The sequence below is a fragment of the Danio rerio genome, chromosome 15 (assembly GCF_052040795.2).
Source record: "Danio rerio strain M-AB ecotype USA chromosome 15, GRCz13ab, whole genome shotgun sequence".
NCBI classification, from domain to species: domain Eukaryota; kingdom Metazoa; phylum Chordata; class Actinopteri; order Cypriniformes; family Danionidae; genus Danio; species Danio rerio.
This window is the reverse complement of record NC_141035.1, coordinates 2,181,999-2,209,886: the sequence shown is the minus strand read 5'-3', so window position 1 is coordinate 2,209,886 and position 27,888 is coordinate 2,181,999. Positions and strand designations below refer to the sequence as shown.

At 36.5% G+C, this 27,888-nt stretch overlaps 1 protein-coding gene and 1 long non-coding RNA gene across 31 annotated transcripts in view; both read right to left on the bottom strand.

The window, feature by feature from the left end:
• rsrc1 (arginine/serine-rich coiled-coil 1) overlaps window positions 1-27,888 on the bottom strand; it is a 226,060-nt gene that overhangs the window by 175,579 nt on the left and 22,593 nt on the right. For all 30 annotated transcript variants that reach the window (XR_015508450.1, XR_015508451.1, XR_015508448.1 and 27 more), the window contains 1 exon segment: window positions 4,941-5,108. Coding sequence is in view for 6 of the 30 variants with exons in the window: in XM_087282652.1 (XP_087138778.1) it covers window positions 4,941-5,108 (168 nt within the window). In the remaining 24 variants the exon portion in view is untranslated.
• On the bottom strand, window positions 10,744-16,829 carry LOC147833550 (uncharacterized). The gene is made up of 3 exons (XR_015509010.1): window positions 16,074-16,829; window positions 12,807-15,996; window positions 10,744-11,313 (listed from the first exon to the last, which is right to left on the bottom strand). It is a non-coding gene; the product is annotated as an uncharacterized LOC147833550 (long non-coding RNA).

The following is a 27,888-nucleotide window of genomic DNA, read 5'->3' as shown; positions in this document are numbered from 1 at the left end:
CAACTTTATCCTGTGCTGTAATTATTATATTGATTATCAGCTCTTCATGGTAATGCAAAATAAGCTCCTAATCTGCATCCATCTTTAAATTGCACATGGGTGTAGCTGTTTTTTTTCAGGATAAAATATAGTCAAGATGCAAAAAAGCAAAAATCGCTTTTATGAGGGGTTTAAACACAACAGTGTGCAAATATAAGCAGCTTCTAATGGAAAACAAATATTAATTTTCATAATCAGACTTTACTAAAAAAAAAAGTCTGCACAAACACTTTGATTGACATTCATCCCTTGTACATGTCATCAAAGGGAAAGAAGCCCCGCCCACTATTGACCATCTCTCCCTTATTTGCATAGGACATTAGTCCCGTTTTAGAATCTGCCACTATACTGATGTAACCCCGCCGGTCCTACGCCACGCAACCTGCTCCGAGCTGGTATCGAACCAGCAACCTCCCGCATGGGAGTCAGGTGCTCTACCAAGGAGGCTAAAGACCATGGTCTCTAGCGCCTGTCACTACAGCACCTTTAGAGGTCAGAGGAGTGAGGCCATTCAAATCTACAAGCAACCGTCAGAAAAACATATTAGCCTCTAATCTTTGACCAATGTCCAAGTTTGCAATTGTGATAAGCGTAGACTGCCATATCTACAGGATAGTGTAGTGGTCAACATAAATTAAAGCGCATCAGTGTAAACGGAGCTATTGAAGACTGGAGCTCAGATTAAGGTGGGGGTCCCGGGGGTGTAAAGTCTTTAAGATATAGCGGCCCCTGTGTTGGCTCATTTGTGTTTGTCCCGCCATTATGTTAATGTCATCTCAGCCACATCTCCTAATTACAGCCACAATTACTTGTATTGAGTCCCTAAGGGCACATAAGCTGTGGAGAAATTAAAATATAGAACACACACACAGTTAGACAAAGAACAGCAGCCAAATTCCTGGGGATCAAACTGTGTTTACTATGATTCATCGCTAGTTGTTTGATTGATTTAGAAACACTTTTAATCGATTCAATTAAAATGTGACTCATGCAGCAGTGTTGCCAGATCACCTGTGGAATCAAGCATGAAGACACAAAGTACATCCGCTACTCACTGTAATTGTTTTACTGCTTGATAAATGAATAAAAAATAGTGTTTAATGAGGACAATTATACTGCATAATCATCACTGTATCATTTGTACATTTATTAGTTGTTATTGCTCAGCTCTTAAGTTATGTTGGGGGTGTTTTCATCTACTCTGGGTGATTTAGAGACTTAATTTGGCCATAACTTTCTCTGTTTCAGCAAATGGGATGATTGTGGGTGAATAAACTTATGTTGACACATATTTCGGAGAAAATCTTTTGAAGTTTTAATAAAACTCAACAACACACTCTGGGCAAATTGACTCCCCTTTCATTATGTTGGGGTCTGTTTTTGCCCCATTGACTTCTATTGTAATCACATTTTTGATTTTCAAAGCCAGTCCAGCATATAATCATGCCTTCTTGATTGTTGCTGGTTTTCCCTGTTGGGAAGAGGTAAAACGTGTCATTTTTACTGTTGATCGTCTGTTTTTACGTAAAAGCACACCCAGCGGCCTCTCGTGGATTCGCGAAAAAACAAAATCTGCAAAAATACGTACCTCCCTAGACGTGTTTCATGGTCTACAGAAACGTCCACGGGACTATGTTTTCAGAATGAGCCTGGGTTGGATACTTTCTTTCAATCACTGCAAACATTGTGAATTGATGAAGTGTGCCTCTTACGGGTGAGTGGGTAAGACAAACCACCTGTAGAAACACTCTTCTCTCTTTAAAACACCCCCTCCCTCCGTAAGGCTGATTTATACTTCTGCGTCAGGCGCATGCATATGCTACGGCGCGGCCTACGTGTGGACGCATAACCCTTGCTGTGGCCGTCGGCGTCGTTGACGTGCACCTCTCAAAAAATGTAACTAAACATTGCAACGTCGCATAGCGCAAGCTCTGTGATTGGTCGGCTTGGTATCGCTGACATGTGTGGGCGGGACCGAAAGCCTTGTGAGGCCGATGAAGCGATTGTTTACAAGTGTGGAGTCCCATGAAGGAGCTCCGGATGGAACGTTTTGATTTGTGTTTACCTCATGGTTAAAGTTGTTGCACGTCTGCCGGTTCCTGCCTCAAAGTGAGTGAGTTTGAACCACTTGAACATTAAGGTAGCGTTCAGAAAAAACAAAACACCAGCGAAGAAACTCAACACAGAAGAACATAAACTGCCAATTAGCGTTTCGGAAGTGTTATTGCAGAGCAACAGAAACAGCGCACAGAAGTATGAATGCACAGCTACGCGTGTTGCATGCGCCGTGAGTCACGCCGATCACTTGACGCAGAAGTATAAGAGTTAACTCTGGCAATTAATTAACAGTTGCTTTGCATATTTAACACTTGTTGTGTGTATCGCCTCTTCTTGTTGAATCTCTGAGTGCCTCCTTAACTGTAAGTCCAACGCAATCTCACAGCAATTCATAACTTTTTGATTTAGTCGCTAATTCGTATGAACTTGTTCAATTTAATTAATTCGTACAATTTAGTACGATTTGCTCATCACTACTAAACTGACAAAACGTAAAATACTTACGTTTTCTCATGAGATCAGGCTGCTAACTCACTCTGGACAAATTTGTCTGCTAAATGACTAAATGTAACGTAATCAGTTTTGCTCCAGTAACTGTTTATGGGCATGTGACTGTTTTCATTAGTTGTTTACGTCACAGCTAATGAACAGAGGACTGATGCGCGTCACAATAGAAGTGGCCCCACAACGTATTACTTCTAATGATGGATGCTATGTGCAACAATTACCGCTGTCACTTACCCCAATGTATAAATTTGGTCGGAAATGTTTGTAGAAGCGTCCAAACAGCGGAATGTCAGAAATCTGTAAAGATCACGACATCTTGAACAGATTGTGCTTCTATAATTACGGTTGTAAATACGCTCGCCCAATGTCTTCCAGGCTTACCGATTGTTGATATTGGAACGGGTGCGGAGAACACTTTGTGTCTTGGAGTCAAACCTGCCTGTGGACTCGAGGTGGGGGCTCCAAGGGGGCAAATAGGATGGGAATGCGGTTAGAGCTTGCTCACGCATATTACACCGGGGCATAAATCAAGACAGTGAGAGAGAAGCAAATGCATTAGACCCCCGGCGGGACGGTGTATACACTGTGTTAGAAAGGCTGGATGGATGAGGCCTACCACACCATTGAGCTGAACTCTCAGATGAATCTAAACTATAAGATTTCCTACTAAGACTGATGTATTGATGGGCTGGTACAGTTTGACAGTGTGAAGGCCCCTGGTATAACTTCTTTTTTGTTCCTTGTTTGAGGCCAAAAAGAAGATTGTAAAGGCTGAGTGGTGACTGTTTTCAAAACATGGGACACCCTGTGCTGTGGTGGGCTGGGTTGTAAATGTATCATGCAGTTTAAGGGCGTACTCACATTATGCTATCCGAACCGTGCCCAGGCCCGCTTCCCGGATCGTTTGAGATGTGTGAGTGCGCTGAATCAGGGCTCAGGCACTGTTTACTTGGCCGGCCCTGGCTCGGTTGGAAGAGGTGGGCCTGAGCGCGGTTCACTTGGGCTTTGGCGTGGTACGCTTGTGTGTGAGTGCAAAATGCGACAAAGCCCGAAACTGAAAGCTAGACGTGACTTTAAGGGGCTGTTTTATATGGATTTATTAATCATTCTTACTGTTCAGTGAACGCAAACTGCCGTAGTTTATTAAAGACGCAAACCCCTCACTGCACCACAGCTGCACCTTCAGCAGACCTCCTCATTCCTGCAGCACGAGGGCTTTATCAATTCAATTCAATTCAACTGTTTATTGACATGTGCACAGTAAGGAAACACGTCTCCCTGTACAATGAGATTCTTACTTTGCCGTCCACAGTAAAGTCATACACACAACATACACATCATACACATAAATACACATATATACACAGAAGTGACTGAAGTATGATTATAAAACGTAAGTATATAAATATCTATGAAAATGAACAATATATAAACCTGATTTGAGTAATGAAACAGATGTAAACAATGTACAGTGTTTTTTAAATATTTTTTTATTGTGCTTATTATGCAAAAAGTGCCTAGTGCAATTGGCTTATGTGCAAAAAAAAAAAAAAATAATAATAATAATAATAAAATAGTGCAAAATGGGATGGAGTATGTAGTGTTGTACTGAGCAGAAAAAGAGACTGTTATGTACGTTGGTTATCTGTTTAGAGGTCTGATAGCTGATAGGATGATTGTTTATGAGCGCTAAAACTGGCGGATCTGTTCGGTGAAATATCTGACTGCGTGTCCCCGCATCCCTAAGGACTGTTTGGCGAAATATTTGACTGCATGTCACTGCATATCAAACGACTGAAACGATATAACTAGAGAAATCTCCACTGTGCTGAGCGAGAGCGCTCACTGAACAGCGCAGCAGCCTTGACGTAAGCGTGCCCAGGCCCGATTGTATTGTGAGTGCGGGCCGTCAGGAGAGACGGGAGGGGGAACAAGCGTGCTTTGGCCTGGTTCGAGGCAACTGTACATAGTGTGAGTACGGCTCCTGAACAAGTGGACTCCTGAACACAACAACAACTAATAGTTTTCATGTGTCATCACACCATGAGGAGGAAGCCCCCATGGGGGTAAAACATTACTATCTCTCACTGACCGCCAACTCGAGGGCTGAGTAATTTCACCAATGCGCCCAAATATATTATGAGGTCGCATAGATTAATATTCGGGCGCATATGGGACCAAACTGGTCGCAATTTAGAGCCCTGCAATACCGTGATATTTCGATCCAGGGTTATCATATTGTCAGAACCTTATTCCAGCACATGCCTAGTGTGCAGGCAAGAGAAAAAGATGGAGGGGAAAAATCACTCTTATTCTGCACAAAAAGAAAGTGTTACCTTTGTTTGTCCTTCTCCTTGGCTTTATCCGTGTCTTTGTCTTTAGTTCTGTCTCGTGTCCTGTCTTTGTCCCGAGTCCTGCGCTGGCCACGGTCTCGCTCTCTGCTGCGTTTCCTGCTGGATCGTCCACTGCTGCAACTGCGAGACCTTCGGTGGCGGGATCGAGACCTTTAGGAAACACACGACCAATGCGTAATTGCTAATTAGTAGTTTCTTAAGCCATCAGTGTTCGTTTATGGGTGGTTAATGCCGCTAATTGTGACCTAAACTTAAGTGATAAGCCATAACCAACAGAAAAATATAACGTGTTAAAGATACTGTATTTAATCAAAGGTAAAACTTCATTCATTCAGTCACTTTCCTTTAGCTTAGTCCCTTATTTATCAGGGGTCGCCACAGCAGAATGGACTCCCAACTATTCCAGCATATGTTTTATTATGCAGCAGATGCCCTTCTAGCAGCAACCCAGTAATGGGAAACAAAGGTAAATGTAAATTAAATAAAAAAAACTGAATTAAATAAGTTTAAAATCACACGGCCATGACAAATCAGTGTTTTCAGGATCGATGGTTGGTGTCAATTACAAGTACTCATGCCAAACCCTATGAAGTGGCCATTAGGGAGGAGCACACTATGACTGTACACATGCTGTATTGATCCTCACGGACAGAGCAAAACTATCCATCCAAACACACACATGTGTGGGTGACTATGGTGAATAAAAGTCAAGCACTCAATTTGTGTACTTTTGCTTCATGCAATGCTATTAATGTCTTAAAAATATTATGTAATCAATGAAAAATGCACCAAAGTAGTCTCGAAAATCACTTCTTTTTCTACTAAAGCGATGATCATTTCCACCACCATGTGATTTCCCCTGCATTATTCAACAGCCTCTAATATATATAAATATAAATATATATATATATATATATATATATATATATATAATTGATAATTATATATAAATTAATAAAATTAATAATATAATTATTTAAATAATAAATAAAATAATAATAATAATAATATTTTAATACCAATTATTATTATTACTATTTAAATAATATTTTATATTTTTTAAATTTAAAATATTATTTATATAATATTCTAAAAACTACTAATAATAATTTAATACAAATTATTACTATTGCTATTATTATTATTATTATTATTATTATTATTTTAGAATGTTTATATTTATATAAAACACTGTTACATTTTTTAATTGTATAATAATTATTTGTTCATCAATATATTTCATTTTATGATATGAATTTCTAATAACATGATAAAAATACAAACTGAATGCCAGATTCTTGAATTTGATGTTTAATTCCTTATAATGGCTTGGCACACATGCTGTCATGCAAGTTCAGGGAATAACCATCACAGTAATGATAAAACACTGTAATAATACAGTAACTACATTTTTTGATTATGCACCATTCAAATCCTATGGTTATTTGCATTATAAAGCTTTAAATTGCAATGGCAATCTTGCTTTTGTAGAACACAGATGCAACTGAAATAGTTTGCTGTACAAAAACTATAAAAATATATTATTATATAATATTTGTATTATGTAATAATTATTTTTATACACACGCACACACACACACACACGCACAAACACACACACACACACACATATATATATATATATATATATATATATATATATATATATATATATATATATATATATATAGAAAATGCTACTACTACTACTACTACGAATAATAATAATAATAAATGTAATAATAATAATAATAAAAATAATAATAATAATTCAAATTTTAATAATGATAATAATAAATTACTATTATTATTATTATTATTAATGAAATATTTAAAGAGTAATAATAATTTAAAAAATAATAATTTAAATAATAATTTATAATGATAATTTTTAAGAAATTTAAATAATAATACGATTTTTAAAAAATTATTTAAATAACAGTAATACAAATAATACTTATTTCATATTAATTTAGTAAAATTATAATTATTATTATTAATAAGAATATTTTTAAATAATAATAAATAATAATTTTTATTTTAATAATAATAATAAATTATTATTGTTATTATTATTTTACAATAAATAATTTAAAGAATAGTAGTAATCATTTTTATAATAATAATGTAAAGAATTGTTTAAATAGAAATAATAAACATAATAAATATAAAATAATATAAATTTATTAATAATTTCCTATTCATTTAACAAAACTTATAATCAATATTAATAATAATATTATTTATATATATAAATATATTTATTAATAATTTCATATTAATTATATAAAAAATATTATTTTTATTAATATCATTTTAGAATAATAATAATAAATATAATAATAAATCAAATAATATTAATTTATTAATATTTCATATTAATTTTATCAAAAAATATCATCTTTATTAATAATATAATAATAATAATAATAATAATAATAATAATAATAATAATAGACTTCTTAACCAAAACTTCCTCTTTTTTTTGTAAATGAAACTGTTCTCAGCATTTCAGAAGCTAAAAAATTCATATTTTCATGAAAGATGCAGGCCTGGATTGAGATTTAATAACATTCCTGAAATCAGAGACCGAGTCTACAAGCAGAGATCACTATCTGCAGAAAAAAACACACAAAATCTACAGTGTTCCAGTTTTTTTTTCTGTGGTTTAATCTGATGGTTTCGCAGTTCTGGTTACACGAGAGAACACAAGAGCGGTCTTATTTTAGCAAATGTACTTGTGGCCGAGCGCACATAATAAACACCAGGCCCCGTCAGGTTTGCTCCATTTCATTTTTTTTCATCTCTTTCTCTCTTTCCGCAGCCCTGCTCACTTGTGCGCCTGTTGCAAATTAAATTTATTGTAGTTAATAGACTGTGGTGCGGCTGCTAAATGTCAATTTCATTACCAAGGCCTTTACCCTTAGAGAATTATGACCTCATTTAAGGCGATGGTGGGGGGGGGGACGTGTTAATGCGGGACGGCCAGATAAACATCCCCTGCCACAAAGCACACACACACACACACATGCGCGCGCGTCCAGCAGCATCATGCCAAGAGTGGGCTATTTTACATCACTTTCAGCTATTATCGCCGGAGGAAAGAGCCTTCCCCTATGGCCTGAAAAAATATTTTGAATTCTTTTGAAAGGTGTTTTTTTATTATTATTTCTCTCCAATCCATTAAATCTAGCAGCGACGATTGGCTGAGGCAATTTTCCCTGCAAATTATCAATAAAGTAATTACCAGTGTGTGGGAGCGCGCTGGGCGCTTATCGGCGATGCCCCCTGCCCGGCCGCGGATCTGATCCCTCCCCACAGCACCGCGTTTGGGTAATTATACGAGCGGGATGCTGTCCTGCTGTTATCTGACCATATTACATTCCCGCTAAACAAGCTTTCTTGCTTCGTATGAAATTGGATATTAATGGTGGCGAATGATAGCACTAGTGTAACTAACAGGCGTAAGATACACCACTGGAATCCTAACCTGAGAAAATGATTATTTATTCCTGCCATGGGCCTTTCTCTTGCTCTCTCCCAAATGCACACACACACACACACACATGTTCGTATTGGTGGTTTACAGACACTCTTCAAAGGTGTAATGTAATTTGTATAGTGAAAAATGGCTAATATATAGCCTAACCCTAACCCTAACATGACAAGAAACCTCGGCCATACTCTCCTTTTCAAGCTCACATGTTGCACTAAACCAATATGATAGGGTACAACCATGTTATATCCATCATATTAAACCAAATACTAACCTTATAAATGATCAAAACCAGTACACACACAGACACCTTGGTTGTGGTGGTTTAAAGGCACTCTTTATAGGCATGTCCCCGTAAACCACTGTAATAGAGTACAACTATGTCATTTCCATATTCCATATCCCCTTGTAAACCACCAAAATCCAGTACACACACACAGACATGTTGGTTGTGGTGGCTTAAAAGCACTCTTTTTAGGCGTAATGTAACTTATACAGTAAAAAGGGCGCATTGTATGGCCTAGCCCTAACCCTAACCTTAACCCTAAGTGCTTGAAGGGGCATGTCCCCATAAACCACTGTAATAGAGTACAACTCGGTCACAGCCATGTGATTAAACAAAAACAACAAAACTAGTACACACACTCACATACATGGGTATTGGTGGTTTACAGGAGCTCTTCATAGGCATACTGTGAGTTATACAGTTAATACGCTTATTATATGGCCTAGCCCTAGCCTTAACCTTAACCTTAAGTGTCTAAAAGTGGCATGACCCCATATTACACCATAATAGAGTACAAATATGTCATACTCATGATATTATACAAACACTACACACACACACACACTCACACACACACACACACACACACACACACACACACACACACACACACACACACACACACAGTTTCTTGCTTCATGAAATCGGATAATAATGGTGACAAATGATAGCACCAGTGCACGCGTAGTAAGATTAAATTAAACTTTTAATTAAAATTGCATAAAATTTAAATAAACTAAAAATAAAATAAATGTATTGTTTTTTTTATTTCATATTTTAATATATTTTTATTTATATTTTATTTTATTTATCAATGTATCAATTAACTATTTATTACACAGCTTTCAGAATATTGTGAAGTTAAATATTCAGACCAAAAATCTAACTGAATACATTACAATTACTGTAAATCATAAAGGGTTTGTTCACCCAAAAATTCAAATGTACAACTTAAAAGAAGATATTTTGAAGAATGTTGGCAGCTGGCACCCATTGACTTCCATATTATTTTCCTAATACTGTGGAAGTTGATGGCAACCAGCATTCTTTAAAATATATTCTTTTGTGTTCAGGGACAGTGAACGACGAGGTAATTTAAATTTTGGGGTGAACTATCCCTTTAAGCTGACAGTATACATGAAAAAAAAATTGTTTAATGCCATACTGTGCGTATAGTTGATTGTAAAAGACAGAAAATCAAATAAAGGTTAATGTTTGAGAAGGCCAGAAAGTTCCTGTACACCTTAAGTTTGAAAAAGTATCAACTCTGTCCTCTGCAGGTCAAGCAGAGTATACACAAACTACAGTAAGTGTGGATATCCCTTGGTCAATATGAACTTTCACTATATTTGAGGTTTACTTGCAAACTCAGAACACAACACAAGCTTCAGACTTTGGCTCAGTTTAATGAGTGAATAATTCGCAAATTTAGTATAAAAAAATTACAAATAAAAAAGAAAACTTCAGAATCCCTCTTCAGCTATTGTTAAAAACTATAATAATAATAATAATAATAATAATAATAAGGGCGAGGCAGTGGCGCAGTAGGTAGTGCTGTTGCCTCACAGCAAGAAGGTCGCTGGTTCGAACATCGGCTCAGTTGGCGTTTCTGTGTGGAGTTTGCATGTTCTCCCTGCCTTCGCGTGGGTTTCCTCCGGGGGCTCCGGTTTGCCCCACAGTCCAAAGACATGCGCTACAGGTGAATTTGGTAGGCTAAATTGTCCGTAGTGTATGAGTGTGTGTGTGAATGTGTGTGTGGATGTTTCCCAGAGATGGGTTGCGGCTGGAAGGGCATCCGCTGAGTAAAAACTTGCTGGATAAGTTGGCGGTTCATTCCGCTGTGGCGACCCCGATTAACAAAGGGACTAAGCCGATAAGAAATTGAATGAATGAATGAATGAATGAATATAATAATAATAATAATAATAATAATAATAATAATAATAATAATAATAATAATAAATAAGTGTTTGCCCCTTTACTGATTTCTTTTTTTTTTTGTTACACTTTATTGTTTCAGATCATCAAACGAATTTAAATATTAGTCAAGAGTAACACAAGTAAATACATCATACAGTTTTGAAACAAAGGTTTTTAATATTAAAGATAAAATATAACACTAGATAACCCTGTGTGAAAAGCGTTTGCCCCCTAAAGTCTAACGGGTCGTCCTTTTCAATAATTGAGTCTGTAATAGTACTGTGGAGAAACTTTGGCCCACAAGTCATTGCAGAATTGTTGTAATTCAGCCATACAGGAGGGTTTTTCGAGCAATTAAATTGAGATCTCAACTGCATTCATGTCAGGACTTTGACTAGGCCACTCTAAAATCTTTCAATTGTATTTCTACAGCCGTTCAGTAGTGGACTGTGCATTGGATCATTGTCCTGCTGCAGAACCCAAGTTCACTTCAGCCTGAGGTCACTAAGAGATATCTGGACGCTCACTTTTAGGATATTTTGGTTCACAGCAGAACTCATGGTTCCTTTCAACACAGCAAGGGAAATATGTGTAAAAAAAATTAAATTGTACCTAATGAATTTGACAGCGAGGCAGTGGCGCAGTAGGTAGTGCTGTCGCCTCACAGTTCGCTGGTTCGAACCTCGGCTCAGTTGGTGTTTCTGTGTGGAGTTTGCATGTTCTCCCTGCGTTTGCGTGGGTTTCCTCCGGGTCCTCCGGGTTCCCCCACAGTCCAAAGACATGCGGTACAGGTGAATTGGGTAGGCTAAATTGTCCGTAGTGTATGAGTGTGTGTGTGAATGTGTGTGTGGATGTTTCCCAGAGATGGGTTGCGGCTGGAAGGGAATCCGCTGCGTAAAAACTTGCTGGATAAGTTGGCGGTTCATTCCGCAGTGGCGACCCCGGATTAATAAAGGGACTAAGCCGACAAGAAAATGAATGAATGAATGAATGAATAATACATTTGACTTCAGCTGTAATATCAAGCCTTCAAGTCAAGCCTGAAATTACTCATACCTATGGAAAATTCCTAAACTTTTATTCAGGTAGAACGTTTTTTGTTTGTTTGTTTTTTTGTTTGTTTGTTTGTTTGTTTGTTTGTTTGTTTGTTTGTTTGTTTACTGAAAATGACCCAGGCTTCTCCCTAAAGACAACATGACAATGTACAAGCGTCATCGTGGATAAAAATATTTTTCAGCGTTTATTTACATTTGAACAAATCTTTAAGTCAGATTTTGTCATGGGTATGGGTGTGATACTCATGAAGAAAAACGTCGACAGAAACAATCAACAAGCAGCTTCTGCTTAATTAGCCTGACAGAAGTTTTCAGTGTTTGTATTCCCGCACACTGAAGTTCACCTTGAACAAGCCATGTGGATTTCCAACAGGGGCCTGATCTCCAAACAGCTGTTCACTCTTTTTTTTTTTTTTTTTTAGTTTTCTCCCCCGAGCGCTCCACCACGTAATGAAAAATGTTAACTATTCAGCGTGTCTTCTTTCTGAGTGCACTTTAAATGCAGTCTAATTTATGAGATTCCTCTAATTACCGAAGCTGATGAGAACATTTCCCAAGCTGTTTCTTTCTGCGCATCTCCTCCTTTTACACACACGATTTATCACGCAAACTCACAGACAGGAAACAAATTACTAATTAATATTGTTATAATTAACATATAATTATTATAGTTTTAATACAAAACCCATCTGACGTAATTTAATTTTGCTGACAAACGCTTGTTTTTTGTCTCACGTGAAGAAAATTGTTACCATTGTAAACTCATTCATTCATTTTCTTTTTGGCTTAGTCCCTTTATTAATCCGGGGTCGCCACAGCGGAATGAACCGTCAACTTATCCAGCACATTTTACGCAGCGGATGCCCTTCCAGCCGCAACCCATCTCTGGGAAACATCCACACACACACTCATACACTACGGACAATTTAGCCTACCCAATTCACCTGTACCGCATGTCTTTGGATTGTGGGGGAAACCGGTGCACCCGGAGGAAACCCATGCAAATGCAGGGAGAACATGCAAACTCCAAACAGAGCCAGCCGAGGCTCGAACCAGCAACCTTCTTGCTGTGAGGCGACAGCACTACCTACTGCTGTAAACTTTAGAAATTTATTTAATTAAAAATTTTTATTTTGATTTATTTATGCTTTTAAATTGCATGACGGGATTTGATCTTTTCTCCTATTTTTTTTATTATTAATTTTTTAAGGGTTTTCACCTTTATTATGATAGGACAGTAGAGATTTCAGACAGGAAAAATTGTCCAGGGAGAGAGGAAAAGGGTCGGCAAAGGACCTCGAGCCGGGAATCAAACTTGGGTCGTGAGCACATTGGTGCTATGTGTCGGTGCACAGTACCGCTAGTCTATTGGCATCAACATAAATACTACCATATGCTAAGTTCGAACCTACAACCTCATGGTTAGTAAAGCAGCGCTAGTAGATCAGTCATTGTCTCCAACAACTTTTAGATGTAGAAAAAGTTCCTTCTATAGTTTGCAGGGATAATAACAGCTTTCACACTGTAAATATTCAGAAAACTTCTGGAATGACTTTCCCAGTGCAATTAAAAATGTTTTGTCTATTTTAAAGTAAAGCACCAATCACACATCATTACAAAATACCACTAAATTATGACATCACTCTTATAAGTGCCAATGACCACAGCGGCCTCCAAGATGTTTAAACCACCAGGACTCTTCCTAGAGCTTGCCGGCCATCTAAACTGAGTGATCAGGGAGAAGGGCCTTAGTTAGGGAGGTGATCAATAACCCGATGGTCACTCTGTCTGCGCTCCAGCGTTCTTCTGTGGAGAGAGAAGAACCTTACAGAAGGACAACCATCTGTGCAGCAATCCACCAATCAGGCCTGTATGGTAGAGTGGCCAGATGGAAGACACTCCCCGCCTGGAATTTACCAAAAGGCATCTAAAGGACTCTCAGATCATCAGAAACTAAACTCTCTGGTCTGATGAGACTCAAACTGAACACTTTGGAGTGAACGCCAGGCGTTACGTTTGGAGAAAACCAGGCAGCGCTCATCACCAGGATAAAACCATCCCTACAGGGAAGCATGGTGGTGGCAGCATCATACTGTGGGGATGTGGTTCAGCAGCAGGAACTGGAAGACTAGTCAGGATAGAGGGAAAGATGAATGCAGCAATGTACAGAGACTGAATGAAGACCTGCTTCAGAGTGCTCTTGACCTCAGACTGGGGCGACGGTTCATCTTACAGCAGGGAAATGACCCAAAGCACACTTCCAAAATATCAATGGAGTGGCACAACAACAACTAGGTGAATGTCCTTGAGTGGCCCAGCCAGAGCCCAGACCTAAATCCTATTGAACAACTCTGGAGAGATCTGAAAATGGCTGTATACCGTCTCTACCCATCCAACCTGATAGAACTTGAGAGGTACAGCAACGAGGAATGGGCAAAAATTCCCAAAGACAGGTTAGCCGAACTTGTGGCATCATATTCAAAAAGACTGTAATCGCTGGCAAAGCGGCACCAACAAAGTATTGAGCAAAGGCTGTGAATACTGATGTACACGTGATTTTTCAGCTTTTTATTTGTAATAAATTTGCAACAATGTCAAAAACTCTTTCTTCACATTGTCATTATTGGGTATTGTGTGTAGAATGTTGAGGTAATAAAGGAATTAAATCCATTATGCAATAAGAAAAGTGGAAAAAGTCAAGCGCTATGAATACTTTCCGGATGCACTGTAGGTGAAGGTAACAAAAACATTTGTTGACAAGTTTTTATCATTTAATTTGTAACAGCGTATAAGCGAAAGAACAAGAGAAAAATGAGCTCACATACTTAGCCCACCCACACTTACAAAACCTGTGTCATTTCGTCAAGTTCACAGGTCTCTAAGAATGCTCTGATCTCGCACAACGTAATTAGTTTCGAGCGATCAGGGAGGGAAATAAATGAAGTGTAAAATAAGTGTTCCAGCATATGTGACCGCCATCACTCAAGGAAAACGGTGACATCCTAAACGCTCGTATCCAACTAGCACTACTGAGACTGTATTACAGCCCTATTAGACGACACCGCAAGCAGAGGGTCAATTACAGGCTATAGGTCAGAAAGTCAATAGGTGCTAACTTAACACTGTCAACACACACAATCATATGAGCCACTTCTAATGCAGTGATCTGAAACATTACGATAACACTTTAGTTTTATTCACATTACTTACTACTGGATTATTAACTGCCGGTCCCACTTTATATTAGGTGGCCTTAACTAATATGTACTTACACAGGAATTAATAGTTTGTTACAATGTACTTATTGTGTAAATACATGTATTTACTGTGTACTTATGCTTGATTAAATACATGTATGCATTTACATCTGTATTTAACTTTTGTATTTACATTTGTCAATACACTGTTGACCATCCCTTACACCTTAACCCACCCTTAAACCTACCCACGCCACCAAACCTGTCCATAACCCAACCTCTATCCCAACTCAAAAGCACCACAAGTCAAATACATTATAAACACAGTAAGTACATTGTATTTATTTTTTGATGTAAGTACATAGTAGTTAAGGACACTTAATATATAGTGGGACCTAACTGCTTATTATTAAGATTTTAACTGTTTATTAGCACTTATGAAGTGTGATCTCGTTTTACATCCCTAATCCTACCCAATTATTGACTATTAGTAAGCAGCTAAGTAATAGTTTGAGCTAAAAGTCTTAGTTAATTGTTTGTTAAAAGCGTGAATTGTACATTAAAATAAAGAGTGACCAAAATAAATAATGATCATCAGAATGCTACACAATGTATGTATTACTGTATATTGCAATGTAATTTTTTTCAATGTGGTGCAGCCTAAAAAAAATATTATTTTAAACTCATTTAAAACATCAAAAGTATCAGTGAACTAAATTTTGTTGCATTAAGTGTTTTTTAATTAATTGGTAAAACCTTATTTTACTTATTAAAAGTCATGTGATGGCAAATTATTCACTATTTTCATACCTCTGTACAGTACCATTCATCGCTTTGCGTTACTTTATAGGTGGCACAGATAATCTTGATTAATCTCACTGCAATCGTGGAATTAATCTAGACTAATCTCGAATAAAATGGCTCATTTGAATTCTGCCGAAGGCATTCAGAATATGTGCGCTACCCAAATAATGACTGAAAGTAAGTCTTTGAGAACGGGTTTCTCAAGCCAGGTGGCGCATTAAAGCAGTGGCTTATCTCCCGTTTCCAAAATGCATCACACACTGCTTGAGGAACTGTTCTACTATGATAATTGGTGATGAATATAAATGATGTTCAATAAGATGTGCTTGTGTTTACTCACTGTTTATTCAGTTAAACATTAATGTTGAACTGTCGGCCTACATAAGCTCCAAACAGCCATTTTTGATTACCTTAATCCGACTAAAATCATAACTAAACTAAACAGAAATGGAGTTAAGACATGTGGAGTATCCAGATATTAGTGGCAGTATTGAAGTAAACAACGCAATCAAACTATTACCGCCATGTAGGACTTTTCACCATATTATCCGACAAGATCCACACTGCTGTCAGTAATAGACCACACACACACACACATCTCGCAAAATGCTAAAGTTTTTTTCTTTCCATTTGGCGTGCGTTTTTAAATTCCATAACACTCTCTCCAGTCCTCACTTCTTGTTTGCGTCTAATACCCCAGTTTGTCACGGGGGCATGAATGAAATGTTCATGAGTGAATGTTAAAAACTGCCGAACTGCAGTTAAAGTCACCCAAAATTAAAGTAATCTCTTACATGAAAGCACTTCACGTAAACACATTAATTATATTATTGTCTATTAAGGCAGATAACTAGATTACTGATGTCCATGTAAGCGTAATCAGTAGTGTTTTTGAAATAAGAGAAAGATCCAGAAGGGCATCTTGCTGATTTGATTCAGAAGGGCACTTCTTTGTTAGACGGCTAACCTATTTGACTTTAATTCGCCCCATTTTATTTGTATGTTTTAACGCAAAAACTCTACAGGTACCTGATAGTGGAGCTAACATTAATCAGATTCACTCCAGTGAACTGCATCTATATTAGCACGTCACGTTTGATGTGTTAATTTCACAGTAGGAATGCACACAGGTTCGAAGACTCGTTCTCGCCCCCTACAGTGCAATTTGGCCAGGTGTAAAGTCATCATGGCTTGCATAGAATAGACCCAGCTCCCAACTCAACTTTGAGAATAGATTAACGATTTTTTTAATCATTTTTTAATTACTTTTAGAAGCAGGAATTAAGAAACATACTTTTGATGCATGCCTAGTGCTAAAATAATAATAATAGGGTGTGCTAACTTTTGCACTGCGATCTTCAGTTATTTTCTTTGACTAGTTTCAGTTTTAGCTTTAAAGCTCTCATGAACTAGAAGCTGCGAGCCGTTTTTTTGTTTTGTTTTGTATTTTGACGCAGGTCTTAGAGAAACGGAATATTAAATGAGAAAACAGTGGACATGACTGTGAACTGATTGGATAGGGCGAGTATAAGTATTGTAGCCCCACATCCTTAGATATGATAGGATATATTATGAAGTGGATTTTCAGATTTCAACTAAAGATTACAATGGCATGCACAGATACATTGCTCACCACAAAACTAGCAATGCGAACTAACAAAATCATATGGTTAGTTTTGATTTTATTTGCACTTTAATACTAATATACACTTCCTGACAAGAGTCTTTTCGTCGATCCCAGTTGTAAGAGCAACAATTAATAACTTGACTTCTAGTTGATCATTTGGAAAAGTGTCAGAAAGTGGATTTCTCTCCTGAATTATCTGCTGAAATAATAATAATAATAATACCTTTTATTTATAGGCGCCTTTCGGAGCACTCAAGGACACCTTACAGTATGTCACAGGCACATTACAAAAACAAGACAGAAGAGTAATAAAATGAAATGCATCTCAATCATCACAAATACTGCAGAACACCTACTGGAACCGGCATGGATTCAAGATTCTCACAGAAATCAGTCAAGTTTGGTGAAGGAATAATCATGGTTTGGGGTTACATTCGGTATGGGGGCGTGCGAGAGATCTGCAACATCAACAGCCTGAGGTATCAACACATCTGTGCTGCCCATTACATTACAAACCACAGGAGAGGGACAATTCTCCAGCAGGATAGCGCTCCTCATCCTTCAGCCTCCACATCAAAGCTCCTGAAAGCAAAGAAGGTCTAGCTGCTCCAGGATTGGCCAGCCCAGCCACCAGACATGAACATTATTGAGCACGTCTGGGGTAAAATGAAGGAGAAGGCATTGAAGATGAATCCAAAGGAACTTGATGAACTCTGGGAGTCCTGCAAGATCGCTTTTTTTCACCATTCCAGATGACTTTATTAATCAGTGATTTGAGTCAGTGCAGAGATGTATGGATGCAGTCCTCCAAGCTCATGATGGAGTCAGACACAATATTCATTCTGTCTCCACTGCAGCAGGACTTTATATTCTATACTGGACATTATTTCTGTTCAGTGATGAGACTTTTGTCTAAGCAGAGTCAGACCTTACTGTCCTAAAGAAATCATTAATAATCAAGGCATGATCACATTTTATTGTGCTCAAATAAGCAAAATCAAGAGGCCTTTACCTTTCATAGAGACACTTCTGATGCCAAATGATCAACTAGAAAGTCAAGTTATTATCTGTTTTTCCTATAAAACTTGGATAGTCGACAAGACTTTTGTCAGATAGTGTCAACCCAAGCTCAATCTGAAAACGTAGTCCCGCGGACGTTTCTGGAGACAGCGGAATACGTCCCAGGGGGTACGTACAGCCGCGTTTATTTTTTTCAAGTGAACGCATCGGGGACGTTGTGACGCTGTTCCCTATCGCGCTTGCCGGCCGACCACTTACCTCCTTGTGGAGGGCTTCCCCGCTGCAACCCGTTTGTCCACTCAGCTCACCGTGTACGTCGGCAGGCTCGAGATGCAGAGAGGAGTTGATCACGGTGACCGGTTTCGAGTCCGGGGAAGAGCGGTTCCAGCAATCAGGTACGACAAAAACAGAATCCCAAAAATTAAGTGAACGAGTTACGTAACAGGGTGAGAACGCGGTGAAATCCGAAAACGCGGTCAGAAAAAAAAAAAATCAGGGCTTTTATTTTTTTGGACGGCTTTTTGTAAACTGTTGCTCGGGTTTAGGGAAGCGAGCGAGTAGGGGGACGGGTCGATCAGTAAGATTGGTTGGGTTCAGGGAAGGAGGAGGGCGGGTCAGCCGATTGGCCGATCATCCAATCATCGGTCAGTCGGACAGCGGCCTCTGGCGGGTTCACGTGAGAACAGCGCGGGCGCGAACCACACTCGCGAGAGACGACTGAGATGCGAAAAAGCGCACAACAGCGGCCTCTTGCGGATTCACAAAAACTGCAGCCGTACGCACCTGCCGGGACGTATTCTGCGGTCTCCAGAAACGTCCGCGAGACTACGTATCCACAATGAGCCCGGGTTGGATAGTGTATGTACACAAATATACTATAGCAAAGCATCCTTTAGAAAATACTTATTTTCTACACTGTATACACGTAAATAAATGTATTGACATAATTGTTGATATACTATAATAAAGAATGGTTGTTTAAAAGCGAGGTTTCTGGGGGGTAAAAGAAGAGTGAATTGTGAAATAATGTCTGAAGCATGTGCTTTTAATTAGTAGGTGTTCTCTAAGGGTAAGATGATGGTTTTTCTGCTCTTTTTATGATAAGGTATTTATGAAGTGATGGTAGATCTGAAGGTCGCTCCATAAAGACTTTTATTGTTTAAATGTGGTGGGTTATGTTTCAATTTAAGCACTCACACGAGGAAAAAAAAGCATAAATATTGAGAGTAAGTGGACCGACCGTAAAACTACAGCACAGAGACAGAACGCTGACAGAGAGCAGACACTCATTCCACTACTAGAAGAAAACGCACACTTAATTAAACACTAAACCAGCAGATGACATGGCAGACTCGTAAAAATTCACCCATACATGCACAGAATTCATATATAATACTCATGTTGTTGTCAGGAAAAGAAATGGGAAATGTTACATTGGTAAAATTGGCAGAAAATGTCCTACAATGGAAATGCACTGTGGTACTCTGAAAATATGCAATATTGTAAGTATTGTGATTACACATTGTGATGGGTATTGTGAGCATTTCTTACGATATAACACTTCCCTATTTATATAATCTATTTATAAATAATTTATGTAGCGATATTAACATAAATGGGTATTTTTTAGACCTAATTAAATCTAATTCAGAGTACAAAGTGTCTTTAAAACACTATGAGTAAGTGAAAACCTCTGCAGATATTCTGTTTCTGATAGTCATTTTTGGGTGAACTGTCCCTTTAGTTAATAGTTTTAGTAGTTCCCAGGTAATATGCAGAGGAAGGTGACATCTCGTATCAAAGGATGGATCATTTTCAATCATGGTTTTGATGTGTCACAATATAGCGATCTAATGTGAAGCTGATTAATCGAGGTTAAACGAACAAACTCTGTCCTTTTAAATTGATTCTTAAGATATGACTTTACACATATTATTGTTATTTTTTATTATTATTGATAATACTTTATTATTATTATCATTATTATTAGTAGTAGTAGTAGTGGTGGTGGCAGTTATAATTTATAATTAGTTTGTATTATTAATATTAACTATTACTATTAACAGTCATAGTAGCAGTATTAAAATCAATAATATTAAATGTTACTTTTCACAAATAATTTACTATTATTCTTATTATTCATTATTATTATTATTATTATTATTATTATTATATAGTATTATTTATTATTTTTTATCAATATTAATATTAACGATTGCTATTATTATTAACAGTCATAGTAGTAGTATTATATTTATTTCTGAATTATAATATTAATAATAAGAACAATAATAAAACTAAATAAATAATAATAACACATTTTACTAATTACTAATAATTTATTATTATTATTATTATTATTATTATTATTATTATTATTATTATTATTATCAACATAAATATTATTATTATTGAATAATAATAATAATAATAATAATAATAATAATAATAATAATAATCAATATTAATAATTATTATTAGTAGTAGTAGTAGTATTGCTATTATTATCATTTAATAGTATTGATAGCATTAGTAGTAGTAGTAGTAGTAGTAGTAGTAGTAGTAGTAGTAGTAGTAGTTATAATAATAATAATAATTATTATTATTATTTAATTGGTAAGAGTAGTTATAATTTATTATTATTTTTATTAATTATCATATTAACTATTATTATTATTATCATTATTATTATTTTGTTGTATTAATATCAATGCTAATTTATTATTATTTATTATATTATTATCAATTATTATTCATTGCTATTACTGATAATTATTAATATCATTAATGATTACTCAAGTTATTAATTATTATTATTGATCATTTTTGTTTATTAGTATCAAGTAGTAGTAGTTATAATTCATTAATATTTAATATCAGTTATATTAACTATTATTATTACTACATTAAATATTATTGTTTTGTTGTATTAATATTATTAAAAATGTATTGTTGTTGTTATTATTATTATTATTATTATTATTATTACTATTATTATACTACCATCAACTAAAAGTATTATTATTAATATTATTATTATTATTGTTGTTGTTGTTGTTGTTTTGCTTAAGATAATAATTATTCTTATTATTAATCAACATAATAAATAATGAATAACTGTAATGAATAATTATTCATTATTTATTTTTAATATCGTTAATTGCTACTCTTATTACTAATTATTATTATTGATTATTAATAATTGTTATTAATAATAATTAACATTATTTTATTTTTTTCTAAATGATAAGAAAAGGTTTGACCAACAAAACTCTGAGCCACAGTTTTGAACATGATCACACGTTATGCTTTTTTTATTTATAAAAACGAAGCATCAGGAGAGAGGAGAGTGTTTCATTATTTTTTTGAGGCGTGTCAGAGTTTGGTTCGGGAAGCCCATAATTCAGCAAGATTTATTTGTGTTCCATCTCTCTTCCTTGAGCTTCAATATTGAGCGTGTAAGTAGATCCACATCCAGGCTTTTGTCAGAGGTGCAGCTTCACTGTGAACTTGATTTTAGCACAATTTGCTAAAGTGCTTTTGAGAAGAGGAGGTGATGGCAGATACGAGACTGTAACGTGGCTTTGAAGCAAAAAAAAAAAAACATTTCTTTAGGTTAGTGAATCTCCTGAACTCCTCATCACTCTTACACATAATCCCAGAGACACACTGGAAATCACAGATCTATAAATATTGACATTGATAATGGCTCGTTTCATTCATATTTTTATTTGTACAACTTCAAATCAGAAAGTTGATTACAGAAAAGAAAACTCAAATAAATAAGAAGTGTTTTCCAAAATGACTCTTGCATTTCATTGCAGATTATATGAACACAAAATATTTCATGTTTTGTCTGCTTAACCTCATTTGAATTTATAAAATATATTTTCATGAACTAATTTCTTAGTTCAGTTTCTCTAAAGCATGTGAAACGGTCGTAATAAATAACATTGATTATAAAAAAATATATTATTTTGCAAAGTATATCTAAATACCATAAAAAAAACAACTACTTTGCTTCACTGAGTTGATTACTACAGAACTGACGAAGTTATTTACAGCGTACAAAGCAAGTTTATTACAAGTAGCTGTAATTAAATGACCTAAGAATGATTTACTTTTTCCCAGATTAAATCATTTACTTACACCAACACTGTCGGTCACAGTATACAGCTCTTAAAGTCATTGACTGCAAGCCAGGTCAGACTAATGAACAAAAATAAAGAAATGTGCATTTATTTTCTAATCCAATGGCTTCCTCAGCATTAAGTAAACCAGCAAAAGCTCTCCTCTGAAACAGAAACAGGTCAGTGATCTGAATTTTTTTCCTTCACATTTTCTGAGCCCTCGAGTTGTTGCCGTCTCCTCTCTCAGTGTAGATCTGCTAAATCTCCACTCCTACCATCAATGCGCAGACTACATTTCGGCTCCTGCCAATTAGAAATAATTAGGCAGTTATTGCAGTGGCGAGTCTTTTTAAGTGCACATATAACAACGCAATGATGCTGATTAGCGGGCTCAGAGTGAGCCGGGCTCAAACGGCCAGCCAATAATTATGCCAGTGATCACAAAGCCACCGCGCGCCTCTGTACTTCACCTTAATGCATTTCAAAACGCCACTTAATTACGGCCCATAATTAATCCGCCATTAATTGCAGGAAGAGCCCCGGTTTACCTCACTTCGTTTCTAATTATCATCTTATAAATAGTTATGGTTCTAATTAATGTGTTCATTAGGCAGGATATTTTCTTTCAAAGTGGCGCTCGGAGCCAAAGATTCGGCGTGTGCTCTCAGAAGCCTGGTCAGCCAGAAGGTGAGGCCATCCGACTAGCGCTGGCTCTTTTTTTTTATTTTACTGCATTCAACCTCCTAATTGGCATTTAAAACGCAATTTGGAAGAACTTCAAGAAGGGCTTAAATGGGGGATGGATTTGTGGAAAGAGAGACCGATTCATTTCATATTAGTTTCCAATAGCGCAGGGCTTGAAAAGGAGACGGCCGCCACATGCAACTTTGAATGGGATGAAATAAACAGAATTAGCAGCCAGCCACGTCTTTAATTCTCACAACACAATGCTCTCAATGGAGTCTCACGCGACGGACACAATCAGTTCTTTAAAGGTTTTACTAAAGGCCCTGTTATACTTCAAATGCAACTAAAAACAGGACTGAAATATAGTCATGTTGAGCAAAAAACAGCCAAATCGAAGTTTGTTTTGAGATTGTATCAGCAGTTCGAAACTGCTCACCAATACAAACATTTTGAGAGATTTAGTTTTGGTCCTAAACACCTTTGAGCTGCCATTGGTCTGTGACGATTATGTAAACGGTGGGAGTGTTCTGGATATCCACCTTCTTTGACGTGCTTCATATCTACGCAGCACTGTTAAAAAGTTTTGCGGTAACTTTTGCGGCAGCCCTGTTTACAGGAACTGCCCCTTTACAGTAACTTACCGGTAAATGTGTTTTACAGTAGCAGGGCCCTACCGCAATTTCATTTTACAGTAAAATAGCCTCATCAGAACTTCTTTTGATGGTAAAAATTCTTTTACCACATTTTAATTTTACAGTATGACCATTTTTACAGTACTTTTACCGTAATATATTTTAATTTTACACTAGTAGCGCAAACCTTTAATTTTAGTATTTACTGTTGAATTATATAACTTCCAAAAAACTTCATCAACTGTCTCATTTCTGTCTTCAACTACAGTAGCAGTACTTGCTTATTTTGATTACAGTAGAATACCGCAAATCCCTAATATGCTAACCATATCTCACGGCAATTCGTAAATTTTTGATAGAGGCTAATTCGTCTGAATTTTTACGATCTCATTTGCACATTTTAGTACGATTTGCTCATCCACTAATGATGGTTGGGTTTAGGGTTGGGGTTTGGTGCCACGCCTCCTTTTCGTTCATTTCCATAAGGCTGAACTGGGCTGAATTAGCCACTAAACTTATAAAATGTAAAAAAAAAAGTTAAATTTCCTCATGTGATATGCAGTAATTTACTATCAAAGTAAAATGACCCACAATGCAATGCATATTACAGTAGTGAACTGTGTAGATTGCATATGGTATTTTACAGGCCGTTTATGCAGTAAATTAAGGCTGCAACTAACGATTATTTTAATAATCGATTAATCTGTTGATTATTTTTTCGATTAATCAATGAATCAGATTTTGAAAAAAGATAAAAAGTTACCATGTTTTACCCATTCATATCAATCTGCAGAAAACGCAGAATTCAGCACGTAAATTCACCAGGTACTCCCAAAATGCATTTTATAGTCATTACGTGTATCTGAAATGAATAAAACACATCTGCAAATTATATTTGAATGGATTGTTTGAATTTCATAGACTTTCTTGTGTGTTTTACAAAATCTAAATGTATTGTTTTCCTAGTACTTGTGTGTATTTACATGTCTAAGACATAAAATAAGCATTGGGTGGTTAAAAACACTGCGTAACTGTGATAATATGACACGTATTTCTCTGGTTCAGCGCCAGCCAATGTGGCAAAGCTCAGTTTGAATATTTTACAAGTAAACAAGTAAACACCAGCACCGGGGACATTACGTTCCTCACTTCAAAACGGAACAAAAATAGGCTTCTGTAGTGATTTACCCTGCTCTATGAGGCGTCGAATTCTGCTGGCATCCGCATCCAACTAAAGTCTTTTTTTAATAATCAAATTTTTTCAGTTCATTCATAACAATTTGCTTTTGTATAATGTTATTATTAATTAGCAGTATTATTTATTATCTGCATATTTATATTTGTTTTATTAAAAACAAGCTTAGATTTGCCTACCTGTCGGGTTTTAGACCATATGGGGCAAAGCATGTGTATTTGAAAAAAATAAAAAATTTTGACCACATTTCGTTATTATTGTTTATTTATTCCTTTGCTGGAAATTAGAACTGAATTTAGAAATAGTTATGAAACAAATCTTTGCGCTTAAAAAACGAAATTATTTATAGGCTAATAAAGATCTGTGCGTACAACACGTTACCCTATCCACGAGAGTGAAAGTAAAGAATGAGGAGGCTTATCTCTCATCTCGCGCTGTAGGTGCTGTTTAACTGTTTTCTTGCTAGTGAAGCGCTCAGTTTGGCGCGACGCAACTGACTATTAAAGGGAATGGGAGACAAGAATCTGATTGGTTTATTCTCAAAACACAACCTATAACTCATTAAGAGAATAAGCTCAACCCTGTTAGACCATGCGCCACGTCGCAAAGCGGATTTTCCCGTCCTTAAAATAGCAAAATGGATTCAGACACACCCTTAATGCTTTTGCCGCATGAGCTTTAGACTATGCGCTATAGATCGTTAAAATAGAACCCGATATGTTGTGGATATTGTACGCTATACCACTTGAATTCCTACTGGAGGATTGTCCCTGAAATGCATTATATTCTGAGCATTTGCATAATGTTTTAAATATACAGCGCTCAACATAAACAATACACCTTATTTTGAAATTATATATATTTTTAATCCATATCTCAGTGGAAGTAGTGGCACAGTAGGTAGTGCTGTCGCCTCACAGCAAGAAGGTCACTGGGTCGAACCTCGGCTCAGTTGGCGTTTCTGTGTGGAGTTTGCATGTTCTCCCTGCCTTCGCGTGGGTTTCCTCCGGGTGCTCCGGTTTCCCCCACAGTCCAAACACATGCGGTACAGGTGAATTGAATAGGCTAAATTGTCTGTAGTGTATATGTGTGCATGTGTACACATGTGTACACGTGGATTGTGACACGGCCTTAATGCTTTTCACTTTGCGCATGGATCGTCAAAATAGAGCCCTCAGACTCGAACACCGGACAATAAGCACATCGATCAATTTCTCAACATTGCTCCATGCAGTGTCTGTCCTCAGCAAACATACAGGCTCACTGAAGAAGATGAAACTGTTATTCTCTCAAAGCCACCATTATTGTTGTGTTCAGGAGTAACTCGAGTGTGAGACACATAAACTCTCTTCAATTAGGAAACGCTGATAATTTTTAAGGCAAACCCATTCTGCATCCCAATTTGCCTACTATCTGTCCTAAATAGCATTCGAGAATATAATAATATGTGGCAAATTGTAGTATGTTGAAAAGAGTATGCCAAAGGTTCCTAGATGGTCTGTCCCTAAGCACTAATATTGCCAACGGTAAATTGCCTATTAGACTTCAATTAAATTCGATTTTAAAAAAAAAAGCAAATAAATCACAAGAGGACTAATAATTTTGACTTCAGCTGTATGAAAGAAGCATACAGTTAGTGCATGTCTAAAAATAAGCAGGTGAATGTTGTGTCCGTGTGTAAGGCAGCATTTACAGACAGCCGCCCAGGGGAGACGGCTGGCTCTGGATGTGCTGAAGGAGGAGCTGATTTTTTATTTTTATTTTTTTGGGGAAGGGGGGTGAATTCAGTTGCTTTCGGTAGCAAGAGAGAGCTGTGCTTGCGGCTAGCCAGGGATAAAAGACCCCTGCCATGTCACTCACTTACGCCCCTCTTTGGTAAATAAAAGTTTCTGACAACAAAGGCCAGCAGCGTTTGACTAGCCTTTAGAGGAGATAATAAAAAAAAGCAGACACTCGGGACAGAAGCGAAAGAAGAAAGGCTGAGGAGGTGGAGAGAGGAGAGCTGTCTCTGAGATTGAGGATACTGGAGCATGTTGATTTGATGAAACGCAGAACACACACCTGAACACACGTGCTAAGAGAAGGCTTGGCTTTGCATTGAGTCAGCGGTAATGTACATGAGAATGTGGTTATAGGTCTCTCTCTTTCTCTCTGGAGGGAGCAAAGCCAGCATGTTTAGAAAGGGGTTAACGGAGAGAGAAACCCCTGCTGTGAGCCCCAAGAGCAAAAAGCACATCCGAGATCAAATAAAAAATGAGCTAAAATACTTACTGCTGCTTCCACTGACCAAAATACATACAATAGCAACGTCTGCCATTCCAAGAGAAAGAAACATGGCTATGGAACAAAATCAATGCCAAATGTATTCAAATAAAAAACTTGTCGAATAGCAAAAGCTGAAAAAAAATAATACATTGAATTAACAACTGCTTGCATTTTAATATTATCTTATTTTATTTTAATATCATATTATTTTAAGCTTTATTTAATTATTATTTTATTAATATAAAATTATCATTTGTATTAAAATATTATTTAATAATAATATTTTTTTATTATTTTTATTATTATTATTATTTAATAGTATTTTTAGGGCCTGTAATTTACATGGCTGTTTATTTAAGCGGTAAATATTTCAACTAAAATTATTTCAAACGTTTTCATACTCAAAAATTCAATAATTCACATTCAATTTCCAGATTTCATGTTTAATATTCAAAAGGCAATTTTCTGTTAATTTTATTTCAGTTCAAAAATTTGCTTCCATAAATTCAGTGGATCAAAATCAGCTGTTAAAATTTGACATTGCATCCGGGAGCCGCAGCAAATGTCCTAATTTTACTCATGATCATTTTATTACTTATGATGTCCAAGACATCTA